General features: G+C 42.6%; 1 protein-coding gene across 1 annotated transcript; it reads left to right on the forward strand.

Annotated features, from left to right (window-relative positions):
* Positions 1-14,753: 14,753 nt before the first annotated feature.
* On the forward strand, positions 14,754-22,668 carry GEM (GTP binding protein overexpressed in skeletal muscle). Its single transcript, XM_021543211.3, has 5 exons — positions 14,754-14,914; positions 16,640-16,982; positions 19,932-20,008; positions 20,491-20,695; positions 22,321-22,668. Exons 2-5 carry the CDS (start codon positions 16,649-16,651, stop codon positions 22,596-22,598), a joined length of 894 nt encoding a protein of 297 aa, XP_021398886.1. The 5' UTR covers positions 14,754-14,914; positions 16,640-16,648; the 3' UTR covers positions 22,599-22,668.
* Positions 22,669-22,993: the final 325 nt, after the last annotated feature.

Below are 22,993 nucleotides of genomic sequence, written 5' to 3' on the forward strand. Positions count from 1 at the left end.
TAGGGTGACTTCTCCCCAAGCCTCCCCTGTCACAAGAGCATCCTGTGCTTTCAGGTCCCCCAAAGCATGTTTTAAGAACTGGCATTTCAGGAGCAAGAGCTGTCTATGCCAATATATGGCATGACCAGAGAAGGTAACTGTGCTGCTAAGGAGCAGAGGATGCCTGGGAAGCGAGCATCAGTAAAAGAATTCCACATTAATTTATCCCTGCCAGAGAGTTGCAGTTACCCTGAATTCTCTTTGTGATAACAGCAACAGAAAACCTCCCTCAGTCCCACTGCTTGCTGGTTTATGAACACTGGAATGGCCTTGGATTTAGGTCACTGGCAATTATCAAGATATTAGGAGAATATACAAAGAAAGTTTGAAAAGCATAAACATATTCCATGCAAGGTTTTTATGGACATTTCCAAGAGTAGATGTGCCAAAATATTTCCACTGGAAAATTTATATAAAATTATTGATGTGAAGGGGTTCTGCAATTCTGGTGTCTCTTTCCCCTCTCCTGAGAGCTGTTGTAGCTCATGACAACTCTGTTCTGTGTACTGGGAGTATTAGCAGCTGGAATTTATCATCTGTTAGTCTTAGTCTTTATGTAGTCCATTTCAGAGACTCCACTGGTAATGACAGCTCTTGCCCTTTTACCTTCAGGACAGCTTGGAATTCATCTCTTAGGGCCAGAAATCACTCTAGCATCAAGTTTATAACAAGAAGAAAAAGAACCATTTAGTATAGTATCAGACCAATTTTTGCCATTCTTTAAATCCCTTCAAAGGACAGTCAGAGGGACAGATGTATCATTGTGGCTCTGGGCTCTCTTTCACCCCTGCTCTGTAACTGCGTGATGCTCGTCTTTAAAACCTTCCCTTTGCTTTTTTTACTCTTCCTTGCCCGTCTAAAGATTTTACCCAAGACATTTCTGATGCCTCATGGACTAAAAGCTCTCTTTTAACTTCCCTAATAAAAACCTGGTGGATTTTTCTGAAGGCGTGAGCTGCCTTGGAGGTCTGTCTACCCTTGGCTGCCCACTGCAGTTCCTGAGCTGGTTTCCTGTTTTGGTGGCCAAGCAGTGGAAGGCAGCTGTCTCTGAGAGGGAGAGTTTGGGGATCTCTAAGTTCAGGAAACACATCTCCCAGGACTTCTGATAAGGTGGATTGTGGGACATCTCTTTTGATTACACCTTTGCCATAATGTCAGCTCTACTGGGCAGAGGGTTTTCCTGGTGGCTATTTGCCTTCCCAAGAAGGTGGGAAGAGTGTATTTTCTCTTCTTGCTTGGCTCACAAGAACAATATCCATGAAAAGGCTGACACAAATGGAATTAATGCATAATAACCAGAGGACTGCAGTGATGGTATCTGTCCTATTCTGCCAGCACGTGCTGTGTGCCAGAAATCCTAGAATAAACAGGGTTTATTCAAAAGAGGTTAAAGCTGTCGGCTACAGCCAATGACAGCCAACAAGGTGGCCTTTCCTTCCCACATTCCACTGAGTGTTGTGCTCTCTCTGCTCCTGGATGGCTCAGTCTGTCCTCTGAGCATCCTGAGGTCCTCTGGTGTTTCAGACCCAGGAAGCCTTGTGGCTCGTGGGTATCTCTGTGTGTAATCTCCTTCTAGATGGGAGAGGGTGCACATCCATGCCTTCTCCTCAGGAAGTTTCCAGCCTGTGCTGCCTGAGAGCAGTGAGGTGGCACTGCCAGCAGGGACCCCACTGCCATGGGGATCCCCCCTTGCCAAGCAGTTCTTTCCAGCCCTTTTTTTTACTGATGCCAAGGATGTCTGTTTAAGGAGCCAATGAATCTGCCACAGGAATCTCTTGTATTGGGATTACATGTGCTATTAATAAAAATTGCCTTCAACTTCTAAATTGAGGCACTTAAAACCCACAATGAATGCATTCTGTAGTAATGAAAAAAAATCCCAAGTTTTTGTTGAAATTTAAATAGATCCATGAACTTTTGTATCATGCATGCTATTTTAAAACTGTAAATCTATTCCATTTTTTCCATTGTGGTTGTTTTTATGTTTTATTATGCTCTTACATAGGAAAGTCTTTGGTCTTTTAATAGAAAAGATTTTATGTTTCCAGGCACAGGTTTTTGTGCCTAGCTCAATAGGCTTGGTAAGAAACTAGTTTTTTGACACTCCCTTTTCAATGGTGCAAGATTTAAGAAAGGAATTAAAGAAAGTATTAAAGTACAATCGTATCAATAAATTACTGTTAAGTTCTTGAAACATAGATTAAGGTGTTCTAAACATTTCATAAAAAAAAAAGGACAAAATCTAAATAGTGGCAAGGTGCTCTTTTCTGTGATTTCTGAGAAATCCAAGCAGGACTCAGACTAACAGACTGTCTGAGGCCAAATGTTGTGTTATTACAAACATAGCCTGAAACTGAATTATAAATTCTATAGGTAGTGTAAAGGTGTCCTAAAAGCCCCAAAGCTATTTAGAATTTTGCTAGAAAATATACCCAACTCTGCTCCCCCACCAAAAAATCTGTACCAATGAAGGAGAATTTATCTAAAGTTTTCATTCTTCCATATCTTTATGTCTGCTGTCCTTTGTGCCTAAAAGATCCCTACAAGATTACAGAGCTATTTAATTCTCTGTTAGTTTGCATAAAAGTAATTGCAGTAATTTTCTGCATATATTTGATGCCTGTTGTGATGTTGATTTGCTCTGGCCATTGCCTTTCCTGTTGACTAGTGCTCTCTCTTTGTTTGTTCTGTTTCCCATGTCTCTAGTTTAATAATGAGGTTGACAGTTGCCTGGGACAATGGTTATGTTTTTGATATATGTTTGTATAGTGCTTGGCACGATGCAGCTTGGTCTCTGACTGTGTATGTCAACCAATAATGATATTGTTTCCAATTGTTTCAGTCTTCAGCTTTGTAACTATTTCAGAAGTCCTCTTTTAAACAGTTAGAAGCAAATTATTATTTAAACAATATTTTCCACATCGGTTATGATTTCTTTAAATAATTTAAGTGCTTTTTCCAATACTCCTCACAAGCACTGTGTTATGATTTAAAGACAAAGACCTAATGATACAGAGATCTGCTCCAGATGTCTGAATAAAACTGCACAGTGCAACCACTGAACACCAAGTGCTGCTGCTCTGAAGGGATTGCCTTGCTAGTGAGAGGCAGCACGAGGAGTACAACAGGTGCCTTCTAATACCTGGCGTATGCACTCAGTGTCAGCAGTAATTAATCTTCAGCATTATCCCCTTGGAGTATTTACCTGTCTCTGCAGTACTTTAGGGATGCCCCTGTTAAGCACAGGAAATGACACACACAGCAGAGATGTCAGACCACTGTCACTGGAAATCACCCCTGGGTAGGGAAATCCTCGACGCGCTGGTTCGTCACTGTGTGTGAGCTCTGTTGTTGTTGTCAAGTTAATCTCTTTCTATTTCCTAAGAGGAAATCAGGATCTACTTCTGTACTAAGCTAGTCTCTAATCCTTGTTCCCAGCTAAACATAACAGCAATCTATTTATACATTGGGCTATCCCCAGTCAAACCAAAAAGTAGTATAACCTAGTTCAGCTGTTAGGTAGCACCGAGTATTAGCAGTAGTTACTTATGTTGTTAAGATGTTTTAGACTTGCTGCATTAAATAAAAGCTTATGCTGAGCTTTTTTATGTTTGCTGTCACCTACAGCCACACTGGTTTGACTATGTAACAATGTGACGATGACCCCCCCAAATTTTCTGGGCTGGCCTGGCTCAGCTGCAACCTCCTGCATGTTCCCTAGCTGGGGTGGCAGCTGAAGTACCTGGCTTGCCCGAGCCCTGCAGGAGACAGCTCCTGTGGCAGCTGTGAGTGTTTCCATGAGGCTTTGAATTTGGCAGCTCCTTCCCTCTATTGCAGCTGGCGAGGTGACAGCAAGCAGGAGGGTCTGTTCAACCTGCTCAGGAATGTCTCCATGTATGTTGGTGTTTGATAAATCACTTTTCCCTCAAATGCATATAGGAGAGTTTGTGTATTTAAACAGGTGGGTTTGGGGAACTTGCTGCTCCATTTGCAGGAAAGTATACACTCCACAAGTGCATCATGGAAAGACAATAACTAAAGTAGTGACGCAGACTTTAAATAAATAAAAAGGTCACTACCAGGTGATTTGTACAGCTCTAACATAATTAGTAATTCATTTTAGAGACAGTGCATTGCATTTGACTCTGCGGGGCACTATATCTTACCTTCTTGTGTCTGAGGTTGTGTTTATTCTTTTGCATTGCTACAGAATGCACAGAGCTGGTGTGGCTGTCAGTCTTCACGCATGACTATGACTGTCACTATCACTGTATGTGTTTTTTTAATGATATGTGATTGGTACTTCCATTACTTCTAGACCAAGCCAAGACCAGGATAAGGCAGCTCCCTTAGTATTGGGTGCTGAAGTGGTGAAAGTGGAGAGGCATTTCCAGCAGGGACCAGTGATACATGCAGCTGCCACTGAGAAAACACTGGTATGGTCTGGAGGGGAAATTAGAGTGGTAAGGCCAACAACAGGGTAGTGCTGAGTGCATTCAAGATATGGAGCTACCCATTAAATAGCTAATTTCTCACATGTTATTTGTTAAGTATCTGCCCTTTCACTTCCATGAGTTTTTATTGCACTTTTCTAAAATTCAGTAACTTTTCTCCTCACTGAGCAAAATGTTTTCCAGTGTTCTTCAGACATGGGGAAAAAAAATCCAAAAACCAGTGGCATGCAAGCTAGGCATGTCCTTCCCAGAAAGTTGCACTCTGTGTCTGATACCTCCAAAACTTGACTGCATCCTGGGTGAGGGAGAAGTAACCTCATCTTCTCTCAACTCTCATCACTGATAAAATGCTGTTGATGAAGGCTGTCCTCATCTCCACATCCTCATCCCTACGTTATCCCAGTTCCAGACTTTGAGCCTCAAGTTGATCAAATGTGCAGGTTCCCTTTGCTGTTGAATTTGAACAAGCCCACACATGACTTAGTACATTTTCTCCACAGCCTCTGATGTGAACAGAGCAGCTGATGGGTCCCTTCAGGTGGATCTGTAGGGGTTTTGTAATCAGCCGGTGCAAGGGCACCCACAGGGAAACTTCTGGTTTATCGTGAAGCTGAAGAAATACCTCCCTTGCCTGTATGCTAGGTAAAAAGGGACTGTTGTGTTAGTGATGGTTGAGGAACACTTTGGAAAGCTGAAATGGTGCAGCACTTAGGTCTCTCCTAGCTCCTTTAGGCCCAGAAGGCTTAGTTCCTTAGTATAGTGACATGACAGTAGCAATAAGAGATTGAGACAGTGGGAGTCTAAGAGGCTCCAAAGAGACCACTTTCCTGGGATCCTGGCAATGTAAAAAGTGTGACTTGCAGTCTGCAAGTGCTATACTATCTGCAAATTCAACACTTCTTGAACCTACATGGTCTCAAGAAATCTATCCTATGAATAGGACACGTCTCTTTAACACTCTGTCTCTTGGCCACTTCCTTTCATCAGTTTTTCTTTTCTTTTAATTCAGATAGAAAGTTAACAAGTGTCCTGGTTTAGGGCAAATTTGGCAGGAAATCTCTGGAGGGGTCCCTCTAAAAAGCAAATTCAAGCAGCTCTTCCCCCCCATCTGTTCGGGAGATAAAACACCTATGAGAAAAGTGAAAAAACCTGTTTATTTAATAAGCAAAGTATTCACAAATACGAGAAAATGAATAATATTAAACAATGGACCCCTTCATTGCTTTGAAGAGATGGCAAATTCAGAGAGAGTCCTTTTGAAGCTCAGAGTCCTTTTTGTGCGTGTGTCCTCAGCTTTCTCTCCATCTCTCTGGGGCTCGGATCCAGTGTCCTGGCCTCAGTGCAGCTTGGGGGACCCCCAGATGATAGTCCTGGTGCTCCTGGACCAAAAAGTCGCTGAAAAGTTCCAAAAAAGCCTTCTGACCTCAGCTAATGAGAGAAGAACCAGCAAAAACAGCAAGGGAAAACTCCCCACCTGTCTGCAGCGTGGAGAACTCTGAGAGCACTGCTGATCTCAATGTTTTGAATACAGCCGTGAAAAAAATTCCACTGCTTTTACTTCTTCTCCACCTTTGCTCTCAGATCTAGTTTTAAAAGTGCAGAACTTATTTCTGGTCTAAACAGACAAATGGGGACACGATTCAGCATCATGAAGTCACCCCAGGACAAAAATGTTAACAATCTGCATGCAATGTAATCAGAAAATAATGAAGTGGTGATGTTGAAGGCCTCCAATGAGGCAAGTGAAGATAGAGAGAGTCCAGGGCAGTGAAGGCAGTAGAAATGTTCTGTTCTCTGTGAGAAGTGTGAGCATCCAGCACAGGAGTTGTGCAGTATTGTTGAAACAGAAATGTGCAGGTATATGGAGCACAGTCTTCATCCTCTGTGGAACATATGGACTTCTACTGCTGTTTTACCTTTCCATAAATTGGACATGTTTTTAAATCTCAGTTATGCTTGAGTGTGACTAAATTTAAGGGTGGCTTCTGATTTATACCAGAGTGACAGAGGAAAGAGGCATTTCATAGGAGTAGATAGTTGAATACGTTCAGGTATGCTGTCAGCCATACTTTTTCCATATGATCCTTGAATGAAAGAACATTTTGTACCCTAAGGGTGCTTCTCATTTTGCCTTCATCTTTTCTTTAAGCTGTGAGTGAGGGGAGGCAGTCCATGGGAGGCAGTCCAGTGCCAAACCCTGCCTTAGCTGCTCTTCTCTCCTTGCTGAAGGAGCCCATTTCCCTCCACTGACTCACTGAGCTGAAGTTGTTCTTCTGCATATGAGGCAAAGAGCTACTGGAGGCAGCGTTACACTGGCCAGCAGTGGTGATGTAATTGTCAGCAGCAGACTCTTGGGTCAGAAGTCAACCAGGAGTGGGCTTGTAACTAGGAGATCAAAATATTTTCTCTGCCTTTTGCAAAGGGACATGTCTGTATTGTTCCCCCTTGCTTCCCTCTTTGTTCACTCTGATATGTTTTATCACTCAGTTCATGTTTGTGGGTCTTCACAGCATGACAGAATTGTATAAAATCTGCCAGAGCAGGGCTGCAGTGGGCACAGTGTGCTGGGAGGGACTGTGGGGCCATGCAGCTGTCTTGCCTGCTCAGCTCCAAATGGGAGCTCATAGAACTGAGATTTGTAGAGCATCAACAATCAGATCTAGTTTACAAGTCATGCTAGAAATACATTCCTTGAGCTTGTGACTTTGAAGTAGCTATTTTGCTTCTAGCTTCTCAAACTGCCAGCCTGACCATTGATTAAACTTCCAGTAACACAGAGGATTAGTGAAAGACAGGGCTACTTCCACAGCCTCAAAAAATTAAAACGTTTCTCTACCAGTTTCTCAAATTTTGTACTTCATGGGAACAATGCATGTCAGGTACCCAGTTTAGAGCAGCTCACCTGAGAAGTGGGTTTGACACATAAGTGACACATTTCTTTTCTAGTCACTTACATATTTCAATCAGTAGCATGTTTGGTGAGATGATGAGAAAAAGTTGTCTCTTATTCATGGGAAATTGTAGTATAGAAAATGCTCAGAAAGTATTAAAAGATGTATTAAGTGCTGTGAAGGAGGGAAAACATGACAGAGACCTTGCAGAGTCCACTGCTGAGAAGGATGGTGTTGTCCCACACATTATCACAGAGAGGCAGAAACCAGATTTGTACTGGAGCAGAATGCAGTGAAATGATTGTAAATTCTGCTAGTCATGAAGATGGTTGATTAGAGTTATTAATGATGCCTTTTTTTCCTATACCCAGCTCCTCTATTTACTGCCTGCTTTCAAAATGAATAAATTTGATTAAAACAATAGAGAGAAAGCAAAAGACAAACTAGCAGTTGTTGTAGGAGGTCACTCTACATGCTTGAGCATCATCATACCCGTGTGCATGTGTGTGTACTAGCTAGAGGGCTTGAGAACATCCTGCTGCAGCTGTGCCTCCCTTTTCTGGCTGCTACAGAATCCAGGAGCCTTCAGTGCCAAGGAACTGGCTCCAGAGTATAAGATTGCAGCTGACAGCATTGTAACTGCTGCTGTTTTATTGAGTATGTTCCCTGAAAAACATGCTGGCTGTGATCTCCCTTTTTCAGGAGGCCTGCTGGATGGAGCAGGACATGTCAGTAGTGGCACACTGAAAGCATGCACTGGCTTGCAGAAGCAGGGCAGAAAACTCCACAAGCCATGTTGCCATGTGTCTGAGGCTGGGAAGAAGCAGCAGTTGGTGCTTGGTCACTGGGGATGGCAGCAGAAGTAATTCCTCCCCAGAAGTGTCTCAGCAGCTACTGGGAAAAGACCCCTGTTTCCATCCGTGGTGAACATGGCACATGTATGGGCTTGTCCTGCTTTATAGCCAGGTTGCTTTGTGTATTTATGCACCTTCTATACAAGAGGAGGAAAGTTCTAACCATGTGCAATGATTAAATCTTAAACCTTGTCTTACTTATTGCCCACCTGAAAAGAACATCAGTAAAAATCATCAACAAAATTAGCCTCTAGGCCATTAGGGATTTCTTCATTTCACTTGACTGCCAGTACAGCTTTCAGACAGTGCAGTTTAAAATCAGCATTAGTGCAGAGACACTCATCTCCCCAACCCTCTGTTGTCAGTGGGGAGAGAGGCATCTCTGATTCATGCAGCCTGTGTTAGTGAATCACCCCGGAGCTACTTGGTTAACCCTGTCTGCTTCGCTCTGGGAAACAAGGCAAGCAGTTTAAATGAGGTGAAAGGAATCCTGCCTGCAGGGGCCAGTCATCAGTTGAATACAGTACAACAGAAGTGAAGAATTAGATCTTCAAAAAGAAAATAAACAACATATCTTCTCTTGTATGTTCATTATCACATCTTACATTTTGGAAAGTGGAAAGTACATGATAAATGACATAAGGGTTAAGCCACGTAAATAAAATAGATGCTGTTGTTCAATGAAATAGACATTATTTATGCCTGACTGTGTAGAGCATCTTGCTCAAAGGCATTTTGTATGGTTCCAATCCGCTTAAAGCCTGACACTGGAGAGTGTGTGTTTTGCTGATAAACATGAGCCCAGGAGCCAGAAAATCCAAACAAGGCAGTGAATCACTGAGCAATCACATGAAGCATCACTTTACTAGGTGCTAGTGTGGCAAGCAGGCAGCCGAACGCTGAACCAGGGACATTGGGTGGATGATACTGTAAACGAGGAGAGATCAGAGCTCCTCCAAGAAGACCATATTTAGCTGTGGTTTTGTTACTGCTGGTTGACTGCACAAGAAAGAGAGCTGGGGAAGGATATGACACCCAAACACCACACCCCAGCTGTGAGCCAGTGTTTTGGAGGAAGAGCTACTTTAGCCACTGCCATGTGTTTTGTGTGACTGTTTCAGCATGTCGCTTTTCTCCCAGTACAAATGTGAGTAAAAGACCTGGTGTTACCTGGACTGAACCAGGCCAGGCAAACTCAGCTCTGCCTCAATCATGTGCCACCACCTTTCCTCAAGGGGTGCGCCAAGTGGGCGTTGGGGTCCTAAAGACACCCACAGCCCTGCCCACCCTCCCATCCTCCACCCTGCCCATGTCAGCCTTGACCCAGAAGTGGGACTCTTCCGCTCAGACAGTGAGCCCACAGCATTTTCTGATGATGCAAACCAGAAGTTGTTTTGCAAGCCAAGGTGGGTCAGAGAGCTCAGTGGTGCTCTCTTGCCATCCCAGGCTGGCTTGTTGTGTAGATAAATGCAATCAGGACCTGAAAGTCAAGATCTGGACACCATGTGGAATAATTTTAAAGTAGATTTGCTTCTATTGGCAGGGCTTCCTTTGTATTTCTGTGTGAGTATGCCTAAGTATTGCTAATCATTTTTGACTGCACTCAGTGTAAAAGTCTTGGACACTACAGTGAAGAAGAAATTGCATTTAGAGTAAAAGACCTTTTTCTTGGTCTTCCTTCAGCAGGTCTGAAGATCAGAACAAGATAATTGTTTTGCTGAAATTTCTAACCTATGGTTTGCTGATGCAGCAGTTGCCTATTGTTAAATTACTATCTTCACTTAGTGGTATAAAATCGAGGTATAAAATTCTGTGAATCCTGTAGCTGAAAAGGACACAGTGGCTCCTGAACCTGATTGCACTAAAGTCTGTGGCATACTATGAGGATCCCAGCCACAAAAAAAAAATTCTTCTGTGCTGGTGCCATTCATCTGAAGTTTTTTTAGCTCAGGATTTGAAGAACATTTGAAGAACCAGCTAACATCCTACTATTACTACTGTATTAACAATTTTTACAAAATTTGCATTGAAAAGCACATTTATTTATGTCATATGTGACTTAATCCCATTCCCTGGACAATTATTGGCAGAATTCATTGACATCATTGAGCGCAAGAGTGGGAAATAGTCAGTCCTTTTGCTAAGTAACTCTTACTGAAATAATCCAGTTTTGCTACTTACTCTTTATCATTGCTCCTTTTTGTCCCCTCAAAGCTGGCAGTTGTTTTAATTTCTTTTCCAGTAACTAGACTAAAAAGTAACTTGTATTTTATTATGAACTGAACTGCATTGCTTCCTGTGGCTGCTCATTTCTCATTTTCTGCTGAGTCTTCCACTGTGCTGGCTTAATGCATTAATGGGGAAAATACCTTTTGACACCGGTTATAGTCAACAAAGCTCTGCAGTGCACAGATATAGAATACACATTCCTTTTGGTACATTAGAATCCAGATTATCTGCAATTAATAGACTCATAAGAAGTTCTCCAATGGGTCAGCTGATTAAAGGCAATCCTGTTCCCTGAGAGCTCTAATGCTGGCTTTTACAGCTAACTTGTGTAGATCAGTGCTTCTTCCCTATCCTTGTGCTCATCACCAAAGGGTCATGTTCTGATTTTAGTGCTCAGTTAAAGATTTGTAAAAATGCTGCTGTGATGTGGAAGGAAAGGAGCTGGTGGAACAAATTTAGTACTCCCTGTAAGCAACTCTAGGAACCACGTCGACCAAATCTACACCACTGAAAAGAGCAATGTCTATTTTTAAAATTTGATGCTGGCACTTTCAGGTGCTTCTGACTGTGCCCCTTAAAATGAATCAATGTTTTATTATTTCTTAATTACTCAGTGTCTTTCTCTGCCCTGTCCCCCTCTTAACACCCTCAGTAATTTACCTCAGGCACATAATCCTTCATTTCCCTACCTCATACATCCCAGTCTCAGAGTGTTTGAACCCTTGCACCTTTTCAGCCAGTGTGAAACTTGACACTGAGTCATCAGATGTGAATTGGGATCAGCAAAGGCAAAGCTGTGGACATAAGTTGGTGTAAGTAATCCAACAGTTCCATTGCTGTGGGCTCAATGCTGCTTCATCCCACATCTATTTTTGCCTTTTGTTCTACATTTGCTCGCCCAGCTGCCTGTGGCTGCCTGTGCAGTAGGAATGGATGGTGACAATGGAGCAGCTTCCCTAGGGAGGGCATGCAGTGACTGTGGGCACTCCCAGCATGTCCAGCACTATCCAGCCCAGCACCCAAATTAATTTCTGTCCATAGCTGCTGTTGTTGGTAGGGCTGAGAATAGCCAGGGTCTGCCAGCACTGCAAGATGTGAGAAGCACAGAAAGGTCTGAAATGCCACAATGGTTTGGAGGAGAGGCAGACCTCATTCATTGCCTGTGCAGGCAACTCACTGTTGGAAACAAAGTCAACAAAGCCAGGCTTTCTGAGGAGAATGATACAGGTGAGCTTCTCTGCTGGATGTATAGGGAGAAAACACACTTTCAAACATGCTGCATTCACTTTTCATTAAAATAAATCTGAATTTTGTTTTTCATGCTTTTCTTTTTCCTCCCTGGAATTCCCCTCCTACTCCAAGATGATTTATGTTTTCTCTGTGGACAACACTTACACCAGAAGATTTGAGGAACTACTTTTACCATCATATACATAAATTCAAACTGGCTAATTAAGTGTCAGCTAAAAAGCACTGCTGTTATATCCAATGGAAAATTTCTGCCTAATTGCTCTGGGCATCACCTGGTCTAATTGTAATTGTCTGGGGAAGGATTGCAGAACTGCTACTCTGCAATGTTTACTTCATCCTGGCTGCAGGGAGAATTCCTTTAAGATGTGATTAATGAAACAGAGAGTGGATAAGATGGAAGAAAAACAATGCCTCTGACTTCTGATATGGCAGCGGGCAGTTACGTTCAAGCACTCGTGTGCTTTGCGACAGCACTGGCCTTATGGTTTGTCTCTTCTCATGCCCGTGCCTTGGGCAGGCATGAGACTTGCAGAAATGTTGACCTGCAACGAGTGCAAAAGGGCTGAACAGACCAAGACTGCACCAGTCTCAGTCCATGGGATTGTTTTTGTCCCTATGAAGGACTCAGTTAATATATTTCAGTAATCAGCCTGCTGTTATCCCTTGTAAGTACCCAGAGGCTAAAAAGGCTGCATCTCTCCCCAGCTTTAAAAACAGTTAAGAATATGTTTCACCCACAGATAGAGTGAGTGAAGCTCATGAGTGCTGATGGCATTCCCTGAGGAGCAACAACGTCACATCCTGTGGAGGTGTATGCAGAATGGGACCTGGAGAGTTAATTGTGCACTGGAAAACCAGAGTAGGCTCAGAAGAGACAGTACAAAGAAAAACACATATGTGCAAGTTCCCCAAGTACAAGCACTTCATGCCATGTTGGGACAACTCTTCTGTATGGCTTTAGGGAAGAGATATATTGTGTAGTTCTGGAGAGACATGTTTTCTTTGTCTGTCTTGAATTTTATGAAGAGGATATGAAAGATGATGTCTAGCAATTCCTAATCTAACAGTAACTACAACTAAACACAAAGGCTTTTCTGCCTTTGGTTTATTTCTTCTGTCTGCACTTTCTGCTGTGATATATGTTAAACATTTGGGTGAGACATTAGAGCCTGCAGTTTTGCTGCAATCACTGGCCATAAATCTCTCCAGTCCTGCAGTGGACAGGTTTTGCTTTTTTACTCAGCAGTGAAAAATTACAGACAACTTACAGAGAGCTATGCAAACCTGAGGTTCATACTGCTCCAACCACCCACTCACCTTCATGGTTTCCAGCATGTTTCAAAAAAACGAGCAACTTCAGTTGGGTATGCCAACAGAAAAGGATTTTTGCAAAGTACTGTCCATGTCACAAACCTTCCTGGATAGAGATCTAGTTACATTTTGTGCAGGAAGTATTACAAGCCCCTCTGTACAACCTACACAGAGGGATGTGGCACTTTGTGCTCTTTGGGATTATCGCTGAGCAGCAGAGGCCCTGATGAGTAAGAGACAGGTGGGGTGAAGATGCAGGACCTGGGGCCAGTTGAGCTGCTGCCAAGCACTGAAATACATGTGAAAGAAAGTCAGGGCATATTTTTGCCCAATCCTACCCTTGGTAGATCTGCATAATTTTCATGTATACTGATGAGTACCTATTGCTTCGTGAAAAGCTCTTGGCCTTTAAAACTTGAGAATGGCTCAGGAGGTCCCTGAGAACCCTCATGAAAGATACAGGAATGCAAAAAAGCCAATGGGAAAATAAGGCAAAGAGATTTCAATTGCAGTGTTAACAAGAGATGTTTTCTGCACATCAGTGTTCCCTTCAATAAAGGTACATTGTCAGTTAAAGATTTGCTTACCTGTAGCATGGAAAAAAGAATTATTCCCCTGTTTGAAGCCAAAGTTGTTCAGACTTCTAGGATAAGAACTTTTCTGTTTGATTCAGGGACCAGGAGATTGTAAATATAAATGTAAATATAAAATGTAAACATGTAAATATAAAAGAAAGCAGTAGGACCTCATTATATTTAATCCAGAGTCTGGATAACTGGCAGCTGACTACAGGGTTTGTTTATACTTACATAAAAGTTGTGGTAGCCCTAGTAAGTAGTTCTGTCACGGTTTCTTACTCTTCCTTTGCTAATGAAGAAGTATGTTGTTGCAAGTTTCAACAGGTTTGGATTTCTTGCCTTCTGGCAAAATTTCTTCTGCCAATCAGCTATGAGGCTATAAAAATTTAAGGACCAGACCCTGAGTTTGTGGCATGTACACTATATAGTGATTGTTCCTGTGCACAGTGTCAACACTGTGTGACTTTGTGCAGACTTTGTGTGTTCTGATGCATTTTTGCCAACATCCAGTTGCAGCAACACTGAATTCATAGTTGGATGTCTTTTCAAGCCCTTGGTAGTAAAATATTGAAGCAGAAGTGAGAAAGAGATGCTTATACAGATCAGAAGACTGGGTACAGTCACTTGGAGCCTGACAGAGAATAACATATTTGTAAATACTGGTGCTTTAGAAACAAAGAAACAAACAAAACCCCAACTAAGCCCCTAGAATTAATATTCCTACTTCTAAAATATTTCAAAATAACATTCAGATATTTTATTCCAGAGAAATGTTTTGTCCAGCAGGGGGTTAAGTGTGTTTTGCCGACAGAGAACAGATACATAATACATTTACAGAATTTAATGCATTAAATAAACTTAGGTGATTTTTAAATCATCATTAATTTTGATAACATTTGAATTTAAAACTCTCTGAGGCTAAATAACATCCATTATTTATTTTTGTTCCACTTTCCTGTTTTCATCACGCAAGAACCAAAAGTGTTTATTTTACTGGCAATATTGAAACAATCACATGATTTTGAGTAAGTCTTTTGAGATTGTTTGCAAGTTTTTCTCTGCTGCACGTCTGCTTTCCCCCAGCTGGGGGCTGGCTGTTGTATGGGAAGGCTGGCCACGTCACGGAAAAGCCCTGTCTCTGATCAGATGGGCTTAATATAAACCAGGTTTGCTGAGAAAGAATTAAAGAGGCAGACCCAAAGCAGGAGAGGATTTACTTCAGCAGAGCTGCTCAGTGTGTCACAGCCCACCGAGGGAGAAGGGCAGGGGGAACAAAGGACTGGACTGGCTGCGGGAGCCTGGCACAAGTAAGAGTGGATTTGGACCCAGTCTTTTCCTGGAGCTGCTGCAGACCCAGGCAGCTAAATGCAGTATGGGGTAGCAAAACCAGTTTGAACTTGGAGCACAGTGTGTGACAGGGACTCCTTTGGCTTTTTTTAATGAGGGATGACAATTTGTGAGAGGCTAAATTGTAAAATATTTGTGTTTGTGATGTTTTTGTGAGTGACAGCTTGTTGCAGGTTGTGAGTTACTCTGTTGTTTGAATGCGATCTGGATTTTCTCATCTGATCTTTTCAATGGGGATACTGAAGGGAAAAGTGCATTTCAGAATTCAACCACAGCAAATATTTAAGTTTGTTTGCGAAGAAGTCTTTGCTTAGTACGTGATTTCTTCTTCAGATGTATCTCTTGCTGACAAAGTTATTGTGACTAGGACCATGAAAACGATCTCCTTTTGCCCCAAAGTACTGCACATCACACAGAAAATATTGTGTATTCTGTAGTAAATTCAGATAGTGCTTTTTCTATATATTTTGTCCTTGGTCCTGCTGGGAATTTAGTCACAGAAGTTTTCAGACAGTTTTTTATGAAGAAGAATAGCAATTTGTACATGTTGCTTTACTGTACTTTTTACTGTTCACCATTTATTATTGAGCTTTGAAAGTAGTTGGGTGAATTTTATGGACAATTATCCTATTTACTGATATGGAGGAGAGAGTCAAGAAACATCAGATATAGGGCAAAAAAGAAAAATGTCTGAATAATGGTCACTTTGGAAACTGGAGTGCATCAAAGTAACTTTCCTAAAAATGGTAGGTATTGGCCTGTGAGAATGACATCACTCTTCCCTGCCTCCAAGCAAGGCAAAATAGAGTTTGCTGAGTAAAATGTAATTAAGAGCTATGCTTATTTTAGAAAAATGAACCTATCTAATTAATTGTGCAGAAATTAAGTAATTGATTTAATATCTATAAATTAATGAGCCTTTTATCTCAGTTCTATCTCTTGTAGAAGCTATAACTTGTACCTCCTCAGAAAAGCTGTTGGATTTCACTATGTCCTCCCTCTTACCAGCCAAAAAGTCACTGTCTGAGGCCGAATCATTCTTTGTTTACCTGGCCACAGACAAGACCCAAATCCACCCCATCACAGCAAGACTTGCTTGCATGACTTTTTGTACCAGGGTTGTCTCAAGAGTGCAGTGAATTATGACTTATTGCTTTCCCAAGAGTTTCAGCTCTTAACTGAGTCAATGAGAAAGATGCTGTACACCCAGCTGCTCCGGCAGCTGGAGGCAACTGGGACCAGTGTCTCTGTCTGTCCCCAGTGATGCCAAAAGGAGGTGAACATTGCCTGTACCACAGGCAGTCTCTCGGCAGGGCTGCAGCTGCTGTGTAGGACCGGTGTGGCGAGCACTGTCCCCTCCTTCTCCTCCTGGGACGCAGCAATGCCTCCCTCTTTCCAGGACTGGGCTGCACCCAGCACAGCCGTGAGCTAGTAAAGGCTGAACAAGATAGGATTTAGCATGTGAGGGTGGTATTATCCCTGGGAAACAGTCTCTGTCTCACTAGCTAATAAATAAAATACTGCTTTGTGCACCACCAAGTACGCTAGAGTGCAGAAAGGCTAATTTTTCTTTTCTCACATATTAGGTCCTTACAGAGGAGCATGATGTGGCCCCTTGAAGCTAGTAAGAGAGCATTTCTAAATGTTTCGTGGGTAACATTTGTGATTTCCCTATTTTTCACTAGGGGTTAAAAATGACTCTCAACAATGTTACCATGCGTCGCACACACAACAGCAGCCCGCACCAGCAGCAGCAGCGATGGAGCATCCCTGCTGATGGAAAGAATCTGCTGGTCCAGAAGGACTCCAATGAGTACAACCCACAGAAACGATACACCATCAGTCCTGATGAATATTACAGAAGGAGCTGGTCCTCGGAGTCATCCGACTCTGTCATCTCCTCCGAGTCTGGCAGCAGCTGCTACCGCGTGGTGCTGATCGGGGAGCACGGCGTGGGGAAGTCCTCGCTAGCCAACATCTTTGCAGGCGTGCACGACAGCATTGACAGCGACTGTGAGGTGCTGGGAGGTAGGTAATTATGTCCTGGGGTGTTGGTGTTTGCCTGCAGTCAGCTCTGCCTGTAGTAATTGGCACAGAAAAAGAGAGAGGCCATTTAATGGAAACCAGAAGTAACAAGTGTTTGGGTCTGATTATAAAAACTGATTGAACTCAAGCACCTCTTTTAAGAAAAGAAGAAAGCAAAATAAGATGAGTAAGATACTCTCCAACAATGACTGAAAGCCACTGAAAGAGAGCAATTCAGATTCTTATGCTGTTTCATTCCAAAATACCAGTTGGAAACTGCCTCATTCCTACCTGTGATGATGCTGCACAGGAGTCTGCTTTAGCTTTCATAGCTAGTCCAACATTGGTGTTACCACTGGCATCACAGGGCTGACTCCTGCTTTCCTTTTGAGAGAGAAAACAACTGAAGGTCCTCATGATTTACAAGAATTAAATAATTTAAAATAATATATAGAGAAAGTTACATCCAAAATATTTGCCATTAGAAGTATGTATGGACTGAATAAAATATATAAAATTTTGAGTAAAAACCTTGTTTCATGTTATTTGCACAGTATGTGCTCCTCCAGAAGATGCTTCCCCCTTCTTTCCCCCCTTGATTTGCTTATGATTGCAAAGTTTAGGATTGCAAAGTGTTTTTTAATCCCAAAGATCAGACTGTGCAGAAGGTGAAGTTGGAGCACCAAATCCTGGGTTATACTGTGTGCAAGGTGTTGATGTGGAAGGGTTGTGCTGCCAAGAAATCTGCTGTGTCTCCAAGGATGTAGTCACTGCTGCTTTCAGGGGACATGCAGTTTGCTGCCAGGTTTTGTTTGTCACTGCTCAGGGCTTTCTTTGTCTCTCTCTTCTGCCTCCTGCCTATATTCCCTTGGTGTGATGGTGCCAGTGTTACCACAGAGAATTTCTGGGCTTCTCTTCCAGACTTCAGTGGGGCATAGGCAGGACATCTTCTTTTCTGTGTATTTAACTCTCCAGTTAGGGGAAGTTTTGCCCAGGATTTAAAAAAGCCCAGTATCAGGAAGGTCAGACTCACATTTTCTGTACTTGCTGTCTCAGACTGGGGACACAGCGATTTGTGCCTTTGGAGGTTTTCAAACACACTGATTTAGGCATGCTCCGCCTTCAGCTCCTGCCATCAACTTTTTCCATATTTCTACCAGCTCCTCAGCCCGAAGTATCTCTGATAAAAGTTTTCCTAGTGCTGAAAATGACTGAAGTAGAGTAGGATCCTTGGACAAGCCATCAAAAAGTGCAGCTGATGTGCTTTGCACACCCCTGTCAGGCAGTTTTCTTTTCCTTCATGTGAAGCCATGTGGTTTCCTCTTTCCATCTCACTCCCAGCAGCATTGCTTGGAGTATAGCAATGACAGATTTTCAAGGCCAGCTCTGAACAGATAATCGGAAGTCTTGGTGTTATCTCTCTCCCCTTTTTACTGTCAGCTTCGAAAACAGCATAAAATGAACTCACTTTCTGTGTGTTTTATATTCTATAGAAGTTCCTTTGGGCTGACCAAGGTGCAAATGAGTGCTGAATATGACTATTTAGGCATAGTATTTTCAAGGAGTGTGATTATGCATTTGTAGCTTCTCTATACGTAATGCAGTGCAGAAGGAGTCTTCTGGTGTGCATGGAGCTTGTTCTCACACAGATGCTCGGATACTTGAAGGAACTATTTAGCTTTACAAACTGGAACTTTAGCTTTCACACTGGAAATTTAATTGCACGAGGGGATAGTTTCAGGGTAGCCAGCTTACAAAGGAGTACAGCTGCTTTTATAGAGAGGTTTTGCTACTGAATATAAGAATAAGCTAACATGAACACAAGCCTCATACTCCTGGGACCTCAATAGAAACAACTCCTAGTGATTAGCTCTGTCTTTTTAGTCTTGACATTTTAAAGCATGGGCTCCATTTGACTTTATTTTAAAGGTGTAATATTTTTAGATTATTCTTTTACTGGGATGTAGATCCCTATCTTTGAAGGAAGGCTCTGATTACAATTTAGGGGAAAGTTCACTTCATCAGTGCACAGCAGAAGTCTTAGGAGATTAGACAGGTTAGACACAACCCTATCTACAAGTGCAGTTGGGACAGTTCCTTTAAATGCTGCAGTACCTTAAGACCAGCTTTTTTTTTACTGGCCACTAGTGTGAGATTAGAAATGGGTCCAAACCCCTCACTGCTCATCACCCCCAGCTTTGGGGAAAAGAAGAAATATTGGTATTTGAAGCAGATTTCACAGCAAGGCTTGATCAAAATTCAGAGTGGCAACACCCCCCTTAGATTAAGGCAGAATTTTGCTAAATGGCATTTATGATCTAGGTATGAATTTTTATGGCTGCAGTACAAATCACAGCAATAACTGACCTGTGCTTTTTTCATTTTTCTGCTATTTGGCATCAAAGGTGATATGGGAAACTGTGTAATGGGAAAGAGTGTGCAACAGAGGTCTCAATCTCTCTCAGACTCGGCTGTTGTCTCACAACACCCTATCCTCCTCACTTGGTAGGCTGTTTGCTGTACTGCTCTCAGCAGCAGTGACTGTTCACCCGTAAACTGTCCATGCTAAAGCGAAAGCAAATATTTTCCATTACTCAGCCTTGCTGGACTCTGCTGCTCCCATGGGGCAAATGTTCAGCCTTTGGTTATTTCTTCCACTGGTTCTATTTTCTCTCTCCCACATAAGATAAAGAGACTATCAGCCAAAATAATGAACATTTTGTTTCCTGATCTTTCAGCCTCCTCCATCTATCATGGAAAGTAAGGCAACCAATAATGGACAGAGTGCAGATTCAGTGTGGATGGAAATGAAGAAAGAACTGGATGTGAGCCGACCTAAAATTTGGCTCAAAAACTCTGTGAAAAAATCCCCCACATTCAACAACTTGGATTTTTTAATGTGTATGATAACACAAAATAATGTATCACCAACCTTTCTGCTTTTCCTTCCAGAAGACACGTATGAAAGAACTCTGATGGTGGATGGGGAAAGTGCGACTGTTATACTGCTCGATATGTGGGATAACAAGGTACTTTAATTTGTTCTAGTCAAATGCTGACAAGAAAGTGTATATGAATAACTGCTAATATAAAAAGCAAATTTCCTTTGGGAAAGAAAATAGGTGTTTCCATACAGCATAATCAGGGAAGATATAGGATTAACCCTACCTCACATCAAGGCAAGCATGCCTAATGGCTCTGCACTGTGAGCGTAAGAAGTGCAAGTCTTAATTTATTTTTAATGATAAAACAAAACATTCAAGCTTTCTTTCCAGATAATTTTCATTCCAGCCTAAAGCCGGCACAATAAATTATCTGGGGCAAGTTTTTGCCCTCCTTTGTGGTGAAGTATTCATACCATCATCACATTGGAATTACTTGTAGTATAACTGTGATTCAAACCGTATCCATTACAGTTTACAGCAGGAATGCATTTGGATTCTCTAATGTTTTACTTTCTAAGTAAAATCTGCTCTGGGCATAACGATGTCTGACCATTTAATTTGAACAGCGGGAGGGAGAATGGATTCGAGACCACTGCATGCAAGTGGGAGACGCCTACTTGATCGTCTACTCCATCACTGACCGAGCAAGCTTTGAGAAGGCCTCTGAGCTCAGAATACAGCTCCGCAGGGCACGCCAGAAAGAAGATATCCCCATTATCTTGGTTGGCAACAAAAGTGACCTTGTCAGATGCCGTGAAGTTTCAGTGGCAGGTAAGGAAATTGTGAGCATAAACCCGATATAAACATTCAAAGTCATCTAGTAGCTTTTGGACAAGCTGCAGTGCTCTGGCTGAAGAAGTACACTGTGATCAGGACTAGGCAATAAAAGAGTAATAAAATAAAAGCAGACTGCAACAGAAGGCAGAGGACTGGGAAGGGTCTGCCAGGTCCTTAATTCTTCCTTGGTAATACTGTTATATATCAGATAATCCCTTTTCTATATTTATTAAGTACGATCATAAATGGGATTTATTCCTTTCCAGCTCCTAGTGTATGACCACTGCAATATGCGATTTCTCTGGTAGCTGGAAACCCTTTGTATTCCCAATGCATGTTTATGCATAACAAGTTTAGCCCCCTTTATTCTGCTGCCAAAAATTCTCTTCTTTATAACCAGTTCTCTGTCATCCCTAACAAATTAAAAATCCCTCTCAATCTTTGTTTTGCTAGTCTAGGCAGGAACTGTGCAGCCTTTCAGAAGAGGTTTCCTTATTGCCTTGCTTTGGGATGCTAAATCAGCCTTCCCTTGGCTGCATACAAATGAATAACCACTAAGCCCATAAATAGGAATGGGGAGACTGTTGGGAGCACTGCTGCTGGCTCTCACGATCTACAGTCAGTAAAATATCTTCTTGGAGAGTATTCCCTGAGGCTGAGGTGACACACTGTAATACACAGCTGTGCATTAGATGTTCTTGTCTTGGTCCATCAGAAACATGAGTTCTTTTCCTCAGCATTTTCTTCTCTCTGCAGCTGTTCTGCTCTTCTGTTTCCCAGCTGAGCTAGACTTTTCTCCTTGCTCTGTGGATGTGTGCAGTTCCTCTGCCTCCTGTCACAGCTGCCCCAAGTGAAGAGCTTGAACTGAGGGGTTCATAGGATGCCCAGGGTTGCCTTCTTATTCCTCTTTGTCCAGCTTGAACATTCTTTAGGAAGATGGCAGGTCAATCCATGTCACTTTAATGGCCCTGGCAATGAATTCACAGCAAGCCAGAAATTGGCTTGTGTGAAAAACACCTGTCAGGTTTAGCTTAGGCTCATGTAATTGAGAATAAGAACTGTGCTTTCAGATGTACCCCTAAAGCCATAGACACCCTTTATTAAGGGTTTTGTACATGTGTCTGTTCTCACTGAAATTTCCAGGGTTCCAGGGCTGTGGTTTACACCTATGCCCATGAAAGAGGAAGGTGCTCTGCCTGCAGTGCTGTGCTCTATGCCTGCAGAGTGCCATCATCACCCTTCAGTGCAGCTTGAGGGAGTGTGCATTGCAGCTGGCCAGGTGGTATTGAGGCACTGCTGACCTCCCAGCCTTCAACGCCTCAGTGTCTCAAATCTGTCATTCTGCGCTACCTTCACAGCCAGCAGTGCAGGCTGGGCTTTACTGGGAGGGCATTTACCCAACTCTACACCCTCCATTTCCTCTGGGAAGCAGCTGTGACACAGGGCAGATGGATCCTGGGCTAGCAGGCAGCATCAGGTGATTAAAGACTTATCTGTGCCTATATCAGGCTTGAAGAATTCCCCGGTGGCTCTGACACCCGCACATGGCAGCTTGTCCCTGCTCCCCCCGCCCCGAGCCTTGTGACCCCATGTAACGTGTCCACCCTGTGATTCTGCAGAGGGGCGAGCCTGTGCCGTGGTGTTTGACTGCAAGTTCATTGAGACCTCGGCAGCTGTGCAGCACAACGTCAAAGAGCTCTTCGAGGGCATCGTGCGGCAGGTCCGGCTGCGCAGGGACAGCAAGGAGAAGAACGAGAAGCGGCTGGCGCTACAGAAACGGAGAGAGAGCATCCCCAAGAAAGCCAGGCGCTTTTGGGGCAAAATAGTTGCCAAGAACAACAAGAACATGGCCTTCAAACTCAAGTCCAAGTCTTGCCATGACCTATCAGTACTTTAAGAACACTGGACTCTGCCAGAGCTTGTGGCATTTTGTGGACATTATCTAACTTTGTCATAGGACAATCAATCGATCTATATTAGATTGGGCTATCAGTGACTTAGGTTCACAGTTGTGATTGTGATGAAATGTGCTGGCATAAGAACAGTACAGTGCATGGAAATAGCTCTTCCTTTTTTTTTTTTTTTTTTTTTTTTTCCTTTTTTTTTTCTTGTCAGTAGATTTAAAAGAAAAGTATAGACCAGAACTACCCAAAATTGTGCTGGGAACTGTTCTGGAATACACCTATTCTTTCTCTTACCTTTGGATACTAGTGTAAGAACCTCAAATGCCATAAGTTGGGAAATGAATACTACTGTCTTTACTCTTTTTCCTCATTATTAATATTTCTTTTT

This window comes from Lonchura striata, chromosome 1 (genome assembly GCF_046129695.1).
Source record: "Lonchura striata isolate bLonStr1 chromosome 1, bLonStr1.mat, whole genome shotgun sequence".
In the NCBI taxonomy this organism is placed as follows: domain Eukaryota; kingdom Metazoa; phylum Chordata; class Aves; order Passeriformes; family Estrildidae; genus Lonchura; species Lonchura striata.

Bases quoted from the DNA above. Each gene is read 5' to 3' on its own strand.
- GEM (XM_021543211.3), top strand. From the start codon at position 16,649: ATGACTCTCAACAATGTTACCATGCGTCGCACACACAACAGCAGCCCG. The intron at 16,983-19,931 runs GTAGGTAATTAT...TTTTCCTTCCAG, and splicing joins CGACTGTGAGGTGCTGGGAG to AAGACACGTATGAAAGAACT. The intron at 20,696-22,320 runs GTAAGGAAATTG...GTGATTCTGCAG, and splicing joins CCGTGAAGTTTCAGTGGCAG to AGGGGCGAGCCTGTGCCGTG.